The sequence below is a fragment of the Peromyscus leucopus genome, chromosome 8b (genome assembly GCF_004664715.2).
Source record: "Peromyscus leucopus breed LL Stock chromosome 8b, UCI_PerLeu_2.1, whole genome shotgun sequence".
Classification (NCBI taxonomy): domain Eukaryota; kingdom Metazoa; phylum Chordata; class Mammalia; order Rodentia; family Cricetidae; genus Peromyscus; species Peromyscus leucopus.
The window spans coordinates 20,156,145-20,174,862 of NC_051086.1; the positions used below are offsets into that span (position 1 = coordinate 20,156,145).

The window sequence follows — 18,718 nt, forward strand, 5'->3', positions numbered from 1 at the left end:
TTAAGAATGGATCATAAATACTTTGGGTTTCTGCTGTGGTTGATGGTGTGCTGGCAAGTTCTATGTTGTCCACAAGGACATTCTTGTCCTCCAGTTTAATGACTGTGGGCTTCTGGGGCAGGAGTGGCGTTGTGCTTTTATGTGTGTGTGTGGCAAGCTGATTTGGTTGATGTCCAGATCTTTGAAAGCATGAAGCATGAAAAACACCCAGGATGATGGTGACGAAGCCAGACAGGGTGCCCACAATGTCCACAGCAGACATGGTATACCACTCCTTGAAGAGGACGATGGAAGTGGCCACTACCACCGTGGTGAAGAAAACGTAGTAGATAGGGAAGACCAGTGAGGTGTTAAAGATATCCAGTGCCCTGTTGAGGAAGTTGACCTGAATAATGATGGAAAGTCCCAGGATGAGGGACAGGATGTAGGGCAGCGGGTGCCGTACAACTGGTAAACCCTGGAAGAAGTTCCTAATGGTGACACCCAGACCTTTGACAGCTGTCACGGAGAAGGATCCAATCACAGAGCAGATGATGATGTAAATGAGGATATTCCTTTGCCCATACCGTGGGGCAACAATGAAGATAAGAATGAGGCAGGACACCACCAGAAGGACAGCAAATACGACGAACCCTTCGGGAAGGAGGAACATAAATCATTCAGTGAAGGATGCAGGCAGTATCTAGGGCCCCAGACTTCTAGTCTGACACATGTAGGTTCTAGTCTCAGCTTCAGCCCTTTTAATAACTCATGCAACATACTAAACTCTAAAACTTTAGTTTAGCCACTTGTAAAAAAAAGGGGGGAGTCAAAAGTGTTTTTTTCCCTTGCAGAGCTGTTTTATGAAATAATGCATATTCTTACATAAAATGTTGTTATAATAAAAATGTGTGTGTTTAGGGAAGTGCTCCACACAATGAACAAGAAATGGTATATGTTTACATCGATCCAGAAAGCTAAAGGGTACTGCCCAACTTCCTGTCTGTTGTTCACCTTTTCCTCAAGGGGGCAGCATGGAGATGGACAGAGCTCAATTAGATGGTCTACACATGATTCACCCCTAGTGTTTTCTGCAAGCCCTGTTCTTGAAGCCTACCTGTGTCTTTCATCTTGGACGCCATCTCCGCAACAGTAGTGACCTTCTCCTCCTTGGGGCGTGTATGACCATCACTGTGCTGCCAGCCATACAGATCACACAGCCCAGCTTCCCCAGTAGATTCAGGCTCTCTCTCAGGCAATAGGAGGAGAAGATGGCACTGTACAGGGGGATGGAAGAAAGGAATTGAGTGAAGGGCCTATTCCAGGCCCTAAAAGACACCTGGGGCCTGAGTAAACACTTATGGGAACAACGTCTAAAATTCACTCCTCTCTGTAGAAGCCTTCCAAGATTCCTTCCCTCCAACCCCAAACTTAGTAGAAACAAATTTCTAAGAGGGGTTGGAATGTGTGATGAAGGAGCCAAAATACACATGGATCTCTTTTATTTTTGAAATGGGAACCATCCACAAGTCAAAGGGTTGTGTCCTGGCTGGTTTATTGTCAACTTGACATAATCTAGAGTCATCTGAGAAGAGGTGGCCTCAGCTGAGCAAATGCCCCCATCAGATTGGCCTGTTGAAAAGCCGGTGGGGGCATTTTCTTGATTGATGGTGGATGTGGGTGAGCATAGACCACTGGAGGCAGTCCCATTCTTGGGCAGGTGGTCTTGGGGTATATAAGAAAGCAAAACCGAGCAAGCCAGGATGAGCAAGCTCCAGTGTGGCTTCTGCTTCAGGTTCTGCTTCTGAGTTCCTGGCTTTAGTTCCTGCCTTGGCTTCCCCCGTGATGGACTGTAATTTGTAAGCCCCCAAAACCCTTTCCTCCCCAAGTTGCTTTTGGTCATAGTGTCTCATCATAGCAATAGAAAGTAACCGAAGACAGGTTAAAAGAGCCTTGCAAACTACTCTTCTCTGACTCCCTACTAACTGAATGTATTGTCCCAGAGTACTGCTAGGAGATGTTTTTCAGCCATGGGGTGTATGGTGTGCATCTGGCAGCAGGAAACGAGCCAAATGAATGCATTGCAGGTTCACACTACTTCTTTACTCCAAATGCATTTTCTGGTTATTTCTATTCCTTGCCCCATGTCTGTTCCTTGGGTCACAGAGAATCTACTTCTCTTTCACTTGCATATGCCAATATCAACCACCACAATGATAATTACAGACACTATGTCTTGGGGCATGTATTTCTTAATAGGTGTGGTGTCAGAGTTGTCCTGACAACTCTGTGAGTTAACATATACTGCTCCCAATCTACAGACAAGAAAACAGAGCTTGTAGAATTTAAAATGACTCAGCAAAGTCCTTTAACTGGTAAGTGGCAAAAGCAAGTTTGGATACTTTGATCTCATTGCAAAGCTGATAGGCTTTTTCTACATTAAAGAGAACCTTTATGCTTTCCAGGATCTTCACTGAGCAAGATCCTTCCAGCTCCTTGGTGACCTAATTTCTGTTCCCTTTTGATCCTCCCGATGAGGGGAGAAAAGGGGGGACTGGGCAGGCTGGGAATTAACCATGAGCTCACTTGCTTTATGAAGGTGACATTAGTTCACACTAAAAATGTATTGACTGCCCTGAGACTTAAGTATCACTTGGCCTATAGGCAAGCTTGTGGGCCATTTTCTTGATTGATGATTGATGAGGAATGGCTCAGCTCCTGGTGGTTAGTGCCATACCTGGGCAGGTGATCCTAGGTCATATAAGAAAGCAAATTGAGCAAGCCTGGAGATGCAAGTCCCAACTATTTTACCTATAGTGTGCTATTTGAGAGACTCTGATGGCATTTACAGAGGCAGGACCAAACACATCAGATTTGGGAAGCACTTCTTTCTACTCAGCAGTAACAGTGGCCAGCCAGTTGTGCACTGAGAGTGAGGAATCTACTTGTCTCATGACTGTGAATATTGCACAATTGTCATCAAGTGGAAAAACAACACAGAAGAGATTATATGTGCTAGCTGTGGTTGCCTGGGATTTACCAGAGCTCCAGAGGTAACCTCTAAATGACAGCATCCCTCAAATGGGCTTAAGGACTCATGCAGAAGTACCTATACAAGTACAAGTAGATAGCTTGGGAAGAATTGGGAGGGGGGATGATAAGAGGCACAAATGCTTAATATCAATGACTTCATTATATTATTGGTTTTGACTGTTCAGGGATGTTAGGAGTCAAACCCAGGCATACCAGGTGAGTTCTCTCCTCCCAGCTACATCCCCAGCTCTAAGATCCCTAATTTTTAAAACCATTGTTTGCAAAGTCTTTACTGAGAGGCAATATAGCACAGCGTGGCTGTTAACTCCTAGGTCCTGGAATTATGCTGCATAAGGTAGATCCTGGCCCGACAACAGGGTCTTCATGCTGACATATACAAGTGGAAGAAGGGGTTTGTCTGTTTGTCTCTCCACCCAAGGAACAGAAATAGGTCAAGAAGTAGAGATTTCTGGAAAGTTACCTTGGCCAGAGTGCTTAACCTCTCTGAGTCTTGGGCACAAATTCAAGGATGAAGTGAGTTAATACACAGATTATATCCAGATGATTTCATGCATAGTTTTCCTCTGTATACTGTAGCCATGGTTGCTTGGAGCTAGTTTGTTCTACATCCATTCTGTGTGTTATCTCATTTGGTTCTCTGGGTATGTATCATTAGTATTCTATTTTACATGTGGATGAATTGAGACTTGGCTAAGAGACTGGCCTATGAATCCATCACTACTAAGGTTTGAGTACGGATAAGTACTCGAGTAATGTTGTGGCTCACTTGGTAACATGCTCGCCCTGCAAGCATGAAGGGATTGAGTTCAAATCTTCTGCACCCACCTAAAAGCCGGGTGTGGTGATGTGTGCCTATAGTCCTAGTCCTGGGGAGTCGAGAGACTGGAGGCTTTCTGAGCTTATTGGGCGGACAGCCTAACCAAATGGTGAGCTCCAGGCAGTGAGAGACATTGTCTAAAAAAAAATAAGGTACAGACTAATTAAGATAGACAATGAACTCTAATCTCTGTCCTCAACAGACAGCTCACACACAGGTATATACATATGCACATGTATCAGTGTACACAACTGTACACACTCACATGTACATAGACAATATATACACTATAAACAAAAGACCACTAAGGCTCTTATTCTTAATTCATTGAGGGAAACTGAGGCCCATGGCAGAAGTCGTTCAAGGGCCTGAAGCTCTGAATAGCATGCTCCCTTTTTGGGGGGCTTGGACTGCTTTGGGGGGTCCTTGTAGCTGCTCCCACTTTGGAAAATCCAGGTCTCAACAAGACAAAAACAGGAAAGAGCCAGAGGTGGCAGAAGAGGGGAGAGTGACCTTATGAGGACGCTCAGTGCTCCCAGTGGCGTGACAACCGTAGCAGGTGCAAATGCATAGGCCCCGAAGTTGGCGACTTCTCCAGCGGACACTAGGGAATTAGAGGAGAAAAGAGGCCAGTGTGACTCCAAGGTACCACGTCCATTCCATACCAGTCTGGGTAGAGATGGTTTCTGTCAGTGTTCAACAGGCCCTACAACCCAAGACCAGCACTCCTTAAGATCCATCCACATGCTGTCTCCCTGGAGATAAGGTCAGACCCAGACTCTTGAGTTCTACCCCTGTAAAGGTGGCAAGGCCCGAATCCTGAGCTCCCAGTGACCTGAGAAGCCTCCGTGTTTTTTTGTGTGCCCGTCCACTTTCAGTCCACACTGGTGAAGTGTGTCTCACAGGCTTTTATGTTTTCATCTCTCCAAGGCAAGTTCTAGAAAATCAGTTATCAAATAAAGAAACAATTACAGTCATGGATTCTTTGGGTATTGCTTGGTCCATGGACTACTCTTTCGTAAGGGAACTGTGAACAGTCATGTGGGTTAGTTTTTCTGTCAAGCTAGAGAGTCATCTGAGCAGAGGAGCCTCAGTTGAGAGAATGCACCCATCAGATGGGCCTGTAGGCAAAGCCTGTGGGGACATGTTCTTGTTTGAGGATTGATGTGGAAGAGCCCATGCCACTGTGGGCAGTGCCACCCCTGGGCAACTTCCTGCCTTGAGTTCCTGCCTTGGTGTCCCCCTGTGGTGGACAGTCACCAAATAAACCCTTTCCTCCCCGAGTTGCCTTGGGTCAGTGCTTTATCACGGCAACAGAAACTAATCTAAGACAATGGTCTGAAGCAACAGGAGATTTAGGAGAGGCTGAATGACCGGGGAGCCAAGAATACTTTCCATCTGAGTTTCTAGGCTGCCCTTGCCTACGAGAACCTTTTCCATCTCTTTTCAGCCAGGGCCTCTTGTGTGAAGGCAGATGGTCAGTAGGAGAGCTCTGCCCAAGGTAAGGACCGAACCTTAATTAGAATATTATTGATAGGAAGTGTTAGTTTCCACCTAAAAGAATTGGGCTTTGGGGACTAGGGAGATGGCTTGGTGGGTAAGAGCACTTGCTGTGCAAGCAAGAGGACTTGGGTTCAAGTCCTCAGAACCCATGTAAAAGCCAGTCATGGTTGAGTGTGCCTGTAGCTCCAGAATGGTGGGATAGAGATACATGGATCCTGCAAGCTTACTGGCCAGCCAGCCTAGCAGAGATGGTGAACTGAACTTCAGCTCAGTAAGAGACCCTGTTTTAAAAACTAAAGTGAGCACGTGGAGGAGACCCGATCTAGTGTTGGTGTGGTCCCGGGATTCTGTTTATGTCTTTCCTCAGGACAATGAGGTTCCTCTTTGGAGGAACCCTGAATGTGCCCTGTGGCTGCTGCTGAAGCCCAACATGACAGAGACCTAATGGGTCTTCATGAAAAAAAATCTACCCTTCTGATGCCAATGGAGATTGAGAGCCTGATATTGCCAGCTTTAGCAAACATTAATGTAAGCTTAAGAACTGTAGCCGTGAGATTGGATTCTCTAGAAGAGCTGCCAGCTAAAGTCGTGCTGGGATCAAGAAAAATGGGCCTTGGGGGTTCGTGTTACTGGAGTTGTATCCATGCCAGTGGATGTCCACACAATCCAGAAGAGAATTTGACATTGCTGCTGCCGCTGTTGCTGTTATAGCAATGGCAGCCACTGCTGCTACTGTTTCTGGGATTACCATTTCGTAATTGCTTACTACAGCTAGCACAGTGGAGACCCTGGCAACAAAAGTAGCTACCACAGTTAGTTAATCTTCCATTCTATTGGGCATGATAAATTTAATTCAGTAGTTATATACATCTCGATTGGCTTTGAAAATTATAAATTTATAAACTCAAGTTCCAGTTGCTTTTGGGATACTATCTTATAAGGACTCCAACGTACAGTATGGCTCATTAAGGAAGGGAATGGCTCAGTTGCCTTTAGCCTACTGGCTATGGGTGAGATAGGACCTCTGTTGGTCTTTTCTGTGTCAAACACACAGATTGCAAGCCCAGTGCCACTTTGAGATCTTTGGCAGCAGTTAACTCTGTAGCTCACACACAATTGAGCCTGTATATTAATGAGTATTCAGAGATGGGTAATGCCTGGGGGGCACTCACCAACCTAAGACAGAGCACCTGTGTGGCCTGGGCAGGCATCTCCATGACAGGTAAGGTGACCTGCTGACGTCCCACACAACACAAGTCAGAAGCTCATTTTTTAATAAAAGGGGGACCTGTAGGTCCTTGGCTCCCGTTTTGGGTAACTGTTGCCTTGCTTGCGGACCTTGATCTTGATATCCTCCCTATGCTAATTCCCTGCCGGGTTCCACCCTCCTGGATGCTTAAGGGAAGTTCCTTGTCTGTGTATCCTGAATAATAGGCGTTAACAGCTTAGATGCAAGATTGTAAAACATTAGTAGAGAACTTCTGCCCTCCGGGGTCCTCCCATTGTGCTGTAAGCCTGTATTTAAGACCTCCTCCCCCCTTCAATAAATGACATTCGGCATTTAAAAATATATATATATATATATATATATATATATATATATATATATATATTATATAATTGAATGAATACTGCGAATGTAATCTATGAATACCACAAATGTGATTAATATCACGAGTGTAATTAATGAATATCATGAATGTAATTAAAAAAAAAACTAAAGTGGAAAGCATTAGAGGAAGATGACTAACATCCTCCAACACACACACACACACACACACACACACACACACACACACACACCACACTGATGATGATGATGATGTTGATGGTGATGATGATGGCAATAATAATACTAATATTTTTAAAGCTTTGATAGCCAGAAGGGTAGGTAGACAGTGGGGGCAATGTATGAACATACAAATCTAGACAAAGTAGCAGACCAGCTGCTATGTTCTAAGTGGGTCAAGCTCTTAATTGTCATGGTATAGTGAAGCTGCCTAAGGTTTCCAATGTCTACCAGATAGAGGCCCAAGACTGTGGCCAAGAGGCAGTGCTACCAGTGCCCTGTATTTCAGTGGCAGCTGAAACAATACACTGGTATCCATTCAAAAAAACCGAAACGGGGTTTCCTGTATCCCAGCCTGGCCTTGAACTTGCTGTGTAACTGAGGGTGACCTTGAACTTCTGCTCCTGCTGCCTCTCCCTCCCGAGTGCTGTGATTATAGGCATGTTCTACCATCCCTGTTTTATGTAGTGCTTGGGATTGAACCCAGGGCTTTGTGCATGCTAGGCAAGTGCCCTCCCAACTGAGCTGCACCCCACACCTCTGCACCTGCATCATTATCCTCATAGAAGAGGCCTTCCTTTGGGCTGAGAAAGTGACCTCTCAGCGTAAGATGTCTGCAGGGACAAGGTTTTCCCAAGGAAGTTGGCCTTGGGCTCTCAGTGTCTGTAATAGAGACAGAACTATTCCCTCTGCCCTCCCTTCATCTCCATCCCAGCCATCGGTAGATCACTGTTCTTAATGGTAAAAGATGCCACTTACTGGTAGCAAATCCAGCCCACCACATTGGGTCCTTCAGGTAGCCATAGCCTCCATTCACTACAGAAGGAAAGAGACACAAAGTTAGAAGGCAGTGACACTTCGTGGGATTCTGCCTTTGCCCCCTTAGCTGTCCCCCAAGACTTGCTTCTTAGCATCTATATACAGTCATCCTGTTTTGCACTAGTGACTTGGACTTGTCTTCTGAATCCAGCTGTGCATCTAAACTACTCACTTGACATCTCTGGCATCTTTCACAGGCACCCTAATGACTCTTGACCTTCATTGTACCCCTGCAACTTGTTCAATGAAACTCAGGAAATGACACATCCAGAGGTCAGAGGCCCTTCTCCCCGCTCCTTCTGCATCTAGTCTGTATGACTGATTCTGTCACCAAAAAGCACCCAGATGTGAATCCACACCACTGTCAACCTCCTGGTCCATCATGTCTGGCCAGGAGAAAGCTTTGTTACAGAGTTACTGTGACGCTACACTTAACCCCACAGCAAGTCCTTCCTTTCTTGGCAGCCAGTGGTTTTGAAATATGCAAATTAGATTTTACCACTTTTCTGTGCATAGCTGCTTAGTGTCTTCCATTTACTCTTGAGTTAAAGTCCCAGTTCTTATGGAGACAGGCTTGGTCCTGCCCACCTCCGCACACACCCCTGCTGCACTCTTCACACTCTTCAAGAACGATTAGCTCTTTCCTGCCCCAAGTTTCTCCCTGAGTGCAGAATGCTCTGCTCTAGTGTTTGCCTGAATTCACACCCACTCACTAGGTCTCTACTGCTTCCCCTGGATGCCCCGTCTGGTCTCTCATTTCTAATATTCCCGCTTGAGATGGCCATTCTCCTTCCTGGTTCTTATCACTTGTAATTGTAGGTGACCTGCTTATCTTCTGCATTTCCCCTACCTCAATAGACACATTCTACCCTGGACTTCGTTTTATATGAGGGATCTCACTATGTAGGTTAGAGAGATCCGATCTGGAGTTGACTATGTAACCTCAGCTGGCTTTGAACTCATGGTCCTTCTCTCTCCATCTCTTCTGGGATGGTGTGCTGGTTAGTGTTTCGTCAACTCGACAGATTACGGTAATGTGGGAAGAGGGGCCTTCAGGAGTGGAATCGCCTCCACCAGACTGGCCTATAAGTAAGTCTATGGAGTATTTTTTTGACAGGTGTTTGATGTGGGGGCCCAGCCCACTGTAGCTGATACCTGGGTTGTATAAAAAAGCAGACTGAGCCAGCCTGGTCTACAAATCGAGTTCCAGGACAGCCAGTGTTGTTATACAGAGACATCTTGTCTTAAAAAACCAAACCAAACCAAACCAAACCAAACCAAACCAAAACAAAACAAAACAAAACAAAACAAACCAAAACAAAAAAGCAAGCAGGCTGAGCTTGCTAGCCTTGAGGAACAAGCCAGTAAGCAGCCTGTCTCCATAGCTTCTGCTTCTGTTCCTGCTTCCAGGTTCCTTCCCCAACTTCCCTTCATGATGGGCTCTTTTCTCCCAAAGTCGCTTTGTTCATAGTGTTTTATCACAGAAATAAATAACAACTAGGACGGATGGCATGCACCACCACCACACAGGCCAAATTGGTACCATTCTTTGTCTATTTTATAGACGAGGGAATTAGGGTATATAAAAATACATGTCTTGCCCAGAACCCCACGATCAACAGTTAAGAAACCAGAATTGTAATTGTGATGGTCTGCTTCCAAAGTGCAGTGTCTCATGAGAAAGAGTCAGGCGATGAACAGGTCCAAACTTGAACATGCCATCTTCCCGAAACCTGTTTCTCCCTCTGCATTCATTGCAGAACATGGCGCCATCCACCATCTTCCCAGTTGCTCAAGTCAGAAACCTGAGTCATCCTTGACTTCCCTCTGCCCCTCCCCTGGGAGCCAGGAAACATCAAAGCTGGTGAGTTCCACCTCTCCAAACTAGCTCTGGAATCTCCCATGTGTCTACATTCCCAGTGTCCTATTTCCTCCTCTCACCCACTTCATTGGTTCTACTTGGGGATTCTAATCCATTCTATACAGGGACCCTTTGGAAATCAGAAGTGGGACTGTCACTCCCCTGCCTAAAACATCAGTCAGTCACTTAATAGTCACACTCAGAACTCTGCATCCAGTTCCCATGACCCTTGTTGAGCTGGCCTTGCTGAGCTCACCTGCCCCTGCACTCTCTGGGCTTCCTGAATTGTCTTCAGTTCCACATCCAGCTCAGGCTCACCTCTGAGCCTTGGCGCTGGCTGCTCCTGCCACTGAGCAGTCCTCTCTCCCCTTCTCCTGCTACCTCCTTGTCACTCAGGTCTCAGTGTAGGAATCAAGTTGTACAGAGAAAACTTCCCTTCTGCACCCGGATCGGAGCTTTACATACTCCAAAAGATTTCCTTAGCAACCCTGTGCCTTCCCCATGAAGGCACTCAGCATACCACAGGATGATCTTGTGTTGGCTGTCTGTTTCTCCCACTTGACCACAGGGACTCTGTGTCCCCAGGTTTCACACTGGACCTGGTACATGGCAGGCATACAATGAATGATGGGGATTCCTTTACGTGTGATTGCTGAGGACGATTTCAGTGAGTCACACCCAGTCTTCCAAACGAGCAAGACTCAGTGCCCTTGTCACAGTTCAGCTGTGTGTGTGTGTGTGTGTGTGTGTGTACGGGCACCTGAGGGTCTGACGTGCTGTGGGCTGAGGCATTTGTGATCCCATTTCACAGGAGAAGTTGTGACCTGCCTGCAGGACAGGCTGGTAAGAATCCAAGCTAAGATGAAGCCCGGAGTGTCTGATTCTCCATCCCAGGGCTTTGCTGTATCTTTACTCTAATGGGTACATCATGGAACTCTCAGGAACTACTGGATTATAAAGGAAGGCGTCCAGCTACTGGCAGTGGGGATTCTCAGCAGGGTTGCCAGTGAGTCTCCAGTGCCCACCTGAGCCCATCCTCAGATTGCAGCCTGGGTCCCTGTGGAGGGAAGTCATCTCTAAGGGCTTAGCTGCCCTCACCCATCCCCTCCTGCCCAAGAAGCCTACCTGCCCTGGTGGCCCCTGTGGCCACAAGTCGTATGAGGCCTTTCTTCTTAAGGATGACGCTGCTGCCAATGAGTAGACAGGAGAGGAAGGCGAGGCCCACACCGATGTAGAAGCCATACCTCTTCCTGACCCTCTCTTGCCAGGTGATCAAGGTGGCATTGTTGGGCTCTTCAGGGCTGATGCCTCTGACAATCTGACAGAGGACCTCTTGGGAGGAGCAGTAGAGACTGACTATGGAACCTAGAGGGAAAAGTGAGCTGAGAGTCAGGCTGAGGACATGGGCATGGTTCAAATATGCTGGAATTGACGCTGACTTAGATTCCATGTTTCTGTTGCTCGAGGGATCCAGCAACCCTCCAAACCAGACCCCAACCAAAAAAAGACTATTTCCAATTCTCCATGCTGTTAGCTGTTTTCTCACTAAGGGCTTCATTTGTATGGACTTATCAAACTGTAGGGCCTGCTGTCAAATCGGCGACTTCTTTAATTCCCATTCCACAGACAAGGAAACGGAGTCTATGAGGGTGTGGGACTTGTTCAGGGACTTGTCCTGTTTGTCTTAATTGATGTGGGAAACCCACCCCAACTGAGGGTGGCACCGTCAGGTGGAAAGAGGGTACAGCAGAAGGAAGGCTGCTCCCCTTTTGATCACTCCTTCCTCTCACCTGGAGTTAATGTACCTTTTTTCTCCTGCAGCTGGTTCCTCCCCTGACCCTGTCATCCATTGAGAACCAGCTGCTCTCCAGGAGCCTCCAGGATTTTAGCAGTAGATCGGGACTATGTAGCCACCCAGCCTCATGGACAGAGCAAGCAGCAGGCTCTTGGGCTTTCCAGAATGAGACAGCCAGTGTGGGACTACCCCGACTTCTGAGGCACGCAGCCTAGAGGACTAGGGAACTACCCAGTTCTCAACCTCTCAGGAGTAACATGGCTGTTGTCATTACGGCAACATAAGCTGATTTAACACTTTCTTTTAATATATATTCACTCTGTAAGAACTGTCTCTCTAGGAGACCTTGACTAATACATGGATGGTCTTGCTCTAGAATTCCAACCCGTGGTACTAACGCCTCCCACACTGAGTAGGGCCCCACCTAATCTCTCAGCCATCACTGCGCCCATCCCAGTGTCCTCCATAGGGATCCCTTCTCAGCTTCGACCCTCCAATAACTATTAAGCTCACTTAGGGCTTCTTCACTTTAATGCCAGCTCTAGCTAGAGTGGGAATGTCACCAGGCAGAGAATCCACCCAGACCTCAGTCAGCCTGAAGGTAACCAAGGTGTGATCTTCCTGTGGGTAGGACCTCACCATTCCAGGACTTATTTCTGAGATGCGTGGCATTTGGGTCAGTGACTACGGACTCTCTCAGAGCATACTTGGATCGGTGTTCCTGTTATTCCATACAGACCTGTCTGCAGTTTCCTCTTCCTGTCTGATTCTTTCCTCAAGTCCCAGATTCAGCCCCCGACTTGTCTGCCTCCTGGAACGAACACTAAGGACAGTCTTGGGCACAAAGGGCAGACCCTCAGTGAAACACAAAGCTACACAAGTCCAGTGAAACACAAGAAAGCGTAACCAAGCCTCTACCCGTGCTACCATGTACATGGCTCCTGTTCTAGAGTTTTCCTTCAGGACTCTTAACCGCCATTCAGTGAAACAGTCACAACGACCATTTCCAGGTCCTCAGTAGGAGAAGTAGAGTTCAATGACCTTCCTAAAGGAATACCTGTAATAAAGATGTGTCTAGGGCCACACCATCCTGGACACACCTGATCTCGTTCGACCTGTAATAAAGGTGAAGCCAGGAGTAGACCCCATACCCATCTGACAGTGCTCAGAACCACTACACACTCTCTGACAAACAGCTTGCCCCACAGGGCAGGAATGTGCGGGATCCATCTCCATTTTGTTCTGTGTGTTAACAAATAAACTTGTTGCAAATGGTCAAAAATGGGTGCTTTCCCAGGAACATTCAGACTTGGGGTTGCACTTGACGCTCAGAAGGTCAGTTTGTCTATCTGGACATGCCAGCCTTGGAGGCAGCAGCTGGATCACTCTTAGACAGACATGCCCCTGAAATTCCTCAGTTTACCCTGCTCCCACAATTTTTGTTTGCTGTTGGCCTTTCTAGGTCTTTCAGCTTCTGATCTCCCTATAATGTGTGTGGCAAAGTGCCAAGGATCTACACCCAGACCAGACCTCTCTCAGACCAAGCTGGAGTTCCTACTCTGTGTCTAGATGGGTCCCAAATCCAAGGTCAGGGAGCTAGAAATTTTGCACATCTGCATCCGAGTAGCAGCTGGGTGGAGCAGAATAAGGACAAAGTTGACCTTTTGTATGTGGCCCAGAGCCTGGGAAAACAGGTAGAAGAGCCCTTAAGAAAACCCAGCTGGTCTCGGATGTAGCTCAGTAGCAGATGCATTTCAAAGGTAGAGCACTTGCCTCGGATAAGTAAGGCCTTAGGTTCCAACCTAGGTACCAGATGGGGGAAAAGGAGGAATTCATTAAAAAATAGTAAGAGGGGAGGAAAGGCAGCAGGGAGTGGACGGGGAACAAATATGAGCAAGGCACAATTATGTATGTGTATGAAATTGTCTTAGCAAAACCACTATTTTGTATGCTAAGTAAAATAATAATAATAATAATATTAATAATAAAGTGAAAAACAACAACAAAAAACCCAAACAGCTAGTCTAATCCTTATATTCTACTAGGGGAAACTGAGGTCCCATAAAGAGTATAGATTTGCTGGAGTTGGGACTGAAATCCATCAGGGGATATCTGTGTCTTTTTGCTATGAGACATCTATCTGTCTTTCCACCATGGGACGATGAGACAAGAAGTCATCATCTCGGGCCCTAACCAGACTGGTTCTATACTGCTCTCTCCTGTTCCACCAGCTCAGGGCATCCTTGCCCAAGAGCCTCATCTGGGGAGTTCCCTGAGCCCAGGAAACGCAGGCAGTAAGCCAGAGCTGGCTGTCACCTTTCCCCTGCTTCCTCAAGTCTCATTGCTAGTGGGTGGAGCCAGAGGGCTCACTTCAGCCGCCCCTCCCCCCCCCAGCTCAGCACACCCATTGAAGTCAAATTCTTCCAGTACAGTGAAGAGATAGAGAGCTGATGACCAAAGGGGACCCAGTTCGGAGTGGGTGCATATCTGAAAAAGGGGGTACCAAGCTGGTAATCTTTACCTTTTTCCCTAGAATGTTCTAGAACTAGGAATGCCTGCTGCCTTGGGTTAAGGGGTGAAGCTGAAAATGGCCTGCCTGGTTTCTCAGGAGACTAAGGTCAGTCAACACATAAAGGGCTGGCTTCTCTGAAGAAGGGTAGAAGTTAGGGACCTCAGAACATCACACAGGCTGCACTTCCAAGACAGGAGGAACCTAGGGAATGTTCCAGATGGAACAGAACAGCAGCACTGTAGGTTCAGGAGTCTGAATCCGAGAGGTGGTTCATATTCCCCCCTGTGTTACCTGAAGCAAGTTATCAGCCCGCCAGAGCCACTGTCTCCCTGTCTCTAGAATGGGCTCAGTGAAATTACAGCTACGTGCCCTAGGGATAAAGGCCAGTGTCAGGGTGCCTGCCCAGCGTGTACGAGGCCCTGGATTCAATGGCTAACATTGCAAAAAAGAAAAAGAGAAAAGAAGCCAAAGGAAAAAACAGAAAAGCAAAAAGGAAAAGGTTTTAAGAGCCTAGGCTTAAGGCTGGGGAGATGGAGATGGTCCCTTTGATCCTCAGTCCTGGAACTTACATAAAGGCAGGAGGAGAGAACTCACTCACAAAGCTGTCCTCTGTTCTGCATATCCTCAGTAAAGCACTCGGGCCCATAAATACACATCATGCATCTCACACACACACACACACACACACACACACACACACACACACACACACACACACACACGTGCACGCATGCTCAGACATACACAGGCACACTAGTAATGAATACATTTCAAAATAAAATCTAGGCTGGGTGGCACACACTTGTACTCCCCAGCAGAAGTGGCCCGAGGCAGGAGGATCACACATTTGAAGCTATTCTGGACAATTTAGCAATACTTTGTCTAAATACAGCAACAACAACAAAAAAGATTTTGTATCTCCAAAAAAAAAAATAAAGATAAGGCAACTGCCTGCTTCTTATCGAGTTTGCTTCTGGGATTAGAAAGAGAGTTGAGGGGAGGGCCGTGGTCTACACAGTTAAGAACGCTCCAGAAAAATCAAAGGTCTTTTCTGAGCATTTCTCTCCCTTTCCAAAAAGTGTCATGTGGATTTGGGGATGGGGAACCTCTCTGCCCCTCTATTCTTTGATTTGGGTGATGGAAGGATATGTCGGCAGGTACCTGCAGCGACCCAACACGACCTCTGAGGCCTCTCCCTGGCCCCTTTCACAGGCCACCTGCTCCAGTGCTGTTTTCCTCCTCTCAGTCTGCCTCAGCCCCCTGCAGCTGCCACTGGGGAGGTGACATCTCCGCCAGACCCGGACCTTCAGGACAGTTTGGGAAGCGGGTGGGAATCTGATGCGGAGCACCACCCCCTTGCTCGCGGCCCCGGCAAGTGAGGAGAAGTTGGCGAGGGTGGTGGGAGGAAGGTGAGAAGCGCAGCGCCCACCCAGGTCCCCTTACAGTCGCACGCACCGTTCTCGCAGCTGCCGTTGGCATTGGCGACCCGCAACTCCATGGGGACCTGGGCTGACGGCGCCCGAGGTCCGCGGCTCCTGGGCAGGTGGCCGCGACTTGTCCCAGCTTGGCTCCGGCGCGGGAAGCCGCTGGGGTCCGGACCCAGGGGTGGGGAGAGTGACGCGCCCCAGAGGGGAGGGTCCCCGGGGAGGAGTCACCCTGAGCCTTGGGCAACACCGGGCGCGGGGGGAATCAACACTGAGGCAGGGGCTCGTGCCCTTCGAGGGTGCGACCGCAGCTGGGTGCCAGCCACCGAGTCACCGGCCCGTGCCAGGGGCAGGAGAGAGGGGGCGGGTCCCCCGGGCCCGCCTTTCCGGACGCCAGCACCCACATCTAGCTCCCTCAGTGGCAGAGTTGATGATGCACTCCGGGATGGTACAGAGGAAGCCACTTTGGGAGGTGGAGATGTCAAGGAAAGGTCTGAGAACCTGGTTCCTCGCCTCTTTTCCTTTACCCTCCTCTCCTGTCTCTGTCATGGCGTAACTTACAGGTCTGATCTGTGCTGGGCCCTGCGGGTTGATGGGAGCAGAGTAGGTGCCCTTAAATATTCAATACATATTTGTGTCTCCTGAATGGATGGCCGGGGATTGGTAGGCTGGATGGAGGAAGGAAGTGAAGTGACTGGCGGTCCAAATGAATCAGGCTATTCTTTTCTTAAATAGTTCTGGGAGAAACAAATTAAGACCAATCATTAAGAAGCAGATATTTTTCAAAAATCACCATTTATAAATTTTATACGTATACAATCAAATTACATCAATATACATGTTTACATAATAAAAGTTGTGATTGAACATATATATGTAAAAGTGATGGAGTATATGTATATATATACATAAAATTATGATGGGATGTGTATGTGTTTACTAATACATATATATGTGGGATGTATGGGTATATTAGCTCGTTTATGGTACTCATTTCATAATATAGGTACATATAGAATCATCACATTTGTATACCTTAAATACATGCAGCTTTCTTACACTTATTTGTGTGTGTGTGTGTGTGTGTGTGTGTGTGTGTGTGTGTGTGTGTGTGTGTTGCATGCACTGGCACTCATGGGGAAGTCAGAGGACAGACAACTCTTGAGAGATCTTTCTTTCCATCATGTCCCTAGGGATCCAACTCACGATATCAGGCTTGTGCTTTCACCCACTGGGCCATCTCATCAGTCCTGCCGTTTTTATTTGTCAAAAATACCTCAGCATGACTATGATGATGGTGGTGGTGGTGGTGATAATTATAAAGATAAAATCACAAAAGATATTGACTCTGTGGGTCACAGTGAAACTGAGTTGGAAGAACCCTCACCTGAACGATGAAAACACTGTGAAATGCCTGCTGCAAGGCAGAGTTCTAAGTCCCGACAAAATCCAGCTTGTTTAATCCCTGTGATGACTATATGGATACATATCTTTATTATCTAGCGAGCACACCAACATCTACACATGATTGGGGCAATAGATTAGCTCCGGCTGTGGGGTCATCTCTGGACACACAGTGTCCGCAGGCTTTACCTCGTCAAGCTTCCGATGAGGTAGGCTCCCTTTCTCATCCATGTGAGGAGTAAGCCAGAGCCTACTGGGCTCCCACCTGGTCCTTACGGCCACTCTTCCCCCATCCATCTTGCTTGTAGCTTCGTCTCTGGGCACTGAAGAGGGGTTTTTCCCAGCCCATGGCCTCCTCTAATTTTTTGGGTTAGTCACTTGTTTTCCATAAGGATCAGTCCCCTTATGGTCCAGTAACTCAGCTTCATGATGGTTCTTTCTTTGTATGTGAATTGCCACAAGGAGAGGGTCGGGATGGACAGGCAGAGGTTGGAGGAGAAAGGGCAGCCCCGGGCATTGCAGAAAGAACAGCACATTAAAGGCCATGGGTCCTGTGTGCTGCCTCACATTAAATGTGTGAGCCCAGAGTCCAAACAGGGCCGAGCATCGTTAAGACCAGTGTGAATCGGAACGTTGAGCAAAAAACTGGACTGACTGGCCCCGGTGGGAAACTATCAATTGATCTGATCGTGCCACTCCAGAGGGAGGAATTGACAGGAGAATTTCTCTTTTCTTGTACGTCAACATTCCTGCAGTACAGTCCTGGCACAGCCCCAAAGCCTCCTCATGTTCGGGCTCAATCACTTGTGTTCTAAGGACAGAGGCAAGCATACACAAATGGCTTCCCTCTGGCTAGACTTCCAAATTTCTTCCAGTTGTCAACACAACAGGTATCATCGACAAATAAAAACTTCATGTGTGTGTACATGTGTGTGAGCACGCGTATGAGTATACATTTGTGTGTGGGCGCTCTCACTCATTTAGGAGAATAGAGGTCAATCTTGGGTGTCTTCTTCAATCAGCCCCCATCTTATTTCTTTAACCAGTCTGTCCCTGAACCTGGAGCTCGCCGTTTGTGTTGAACTGACTAGCCGGTAGACTCTCAGGCATCCTTCCATCTCTGCTCTTCTCTCCTCCCCCCAGTGCCGGGGTTACAGACAAACAATGCCACACATGGCATTTTTATCTGGGATACAAACTCAAGTGCTCATGCTTAAAGAGCAAATACCCTCCACGACAGCATCTCAGCCCCTGTGGGTGCCCAACTGGGAGACCGGCCCCCACATTTTATGGCAGGGTACTCCTGAGGAGTAACGATAAGAGATATTAGCCAGAAGGATAGAGGGGAGAGAACAGATAAAAACACAGGATAGCTTTGGGAGGGCCTGGATCATTATCCACCAGCCCTTTCTGTTGCTTCTAAAGGGCCTTTTATAGGAATGCCAAGGGGTGGAGCAAAAGACCTCCCCCCTAGCACAGCCAAGTGCATAAGATTCCAATCACCTAGTAACCACACATGTGGTCAAGCAATCCTCTAATGCAGCCCTGCTGGGTAAAGCAAGCTCAGCTCTCACTCCGAAACCTTTGTGGGTCTCCATAAGCCCCAAATTGCATGTATTTAAGGAATGCAGTATGACGAATTGGTTTGTGCATATATTGTGAAAGATTACCACAATCAAACTAATTAATATGTCTACTCCCCACATTGGTGTGTGTGTGTGTGTGTGTGTGTGTGTGTGTGTGTGTGTGTTGGGGAAACGT

General features: G+C 47.4%; 1 protein-coding gene across 1 annotated transcript; it reads right to left on the bottom strand.

Annotated features, from left to right (window-relative positions):
- LOC114689821 (magnesium transporter NIPA4) lies at window positions 1–15,921 on the bottom strand. The gene is given in 10 exon segments (XM_028864244.2): window positions 1–39; window positions 41–148; window positions 151–201; window positions 203–633; window positions 1,097–1,156; window positions 1,159–1,256; window positions 4,364–4,454; window positions 7,902–7,958; window positions 10,948–11,187; window positions 15,585–15,921. Coding segments are annotated over 10 exon segments (1,218 nt in total). The 5' UTR covers window positions 15,628–15,921.
- Between the last annotated feature and the right edge of the window lie 2,797 nt (window positions 15,922–18,718).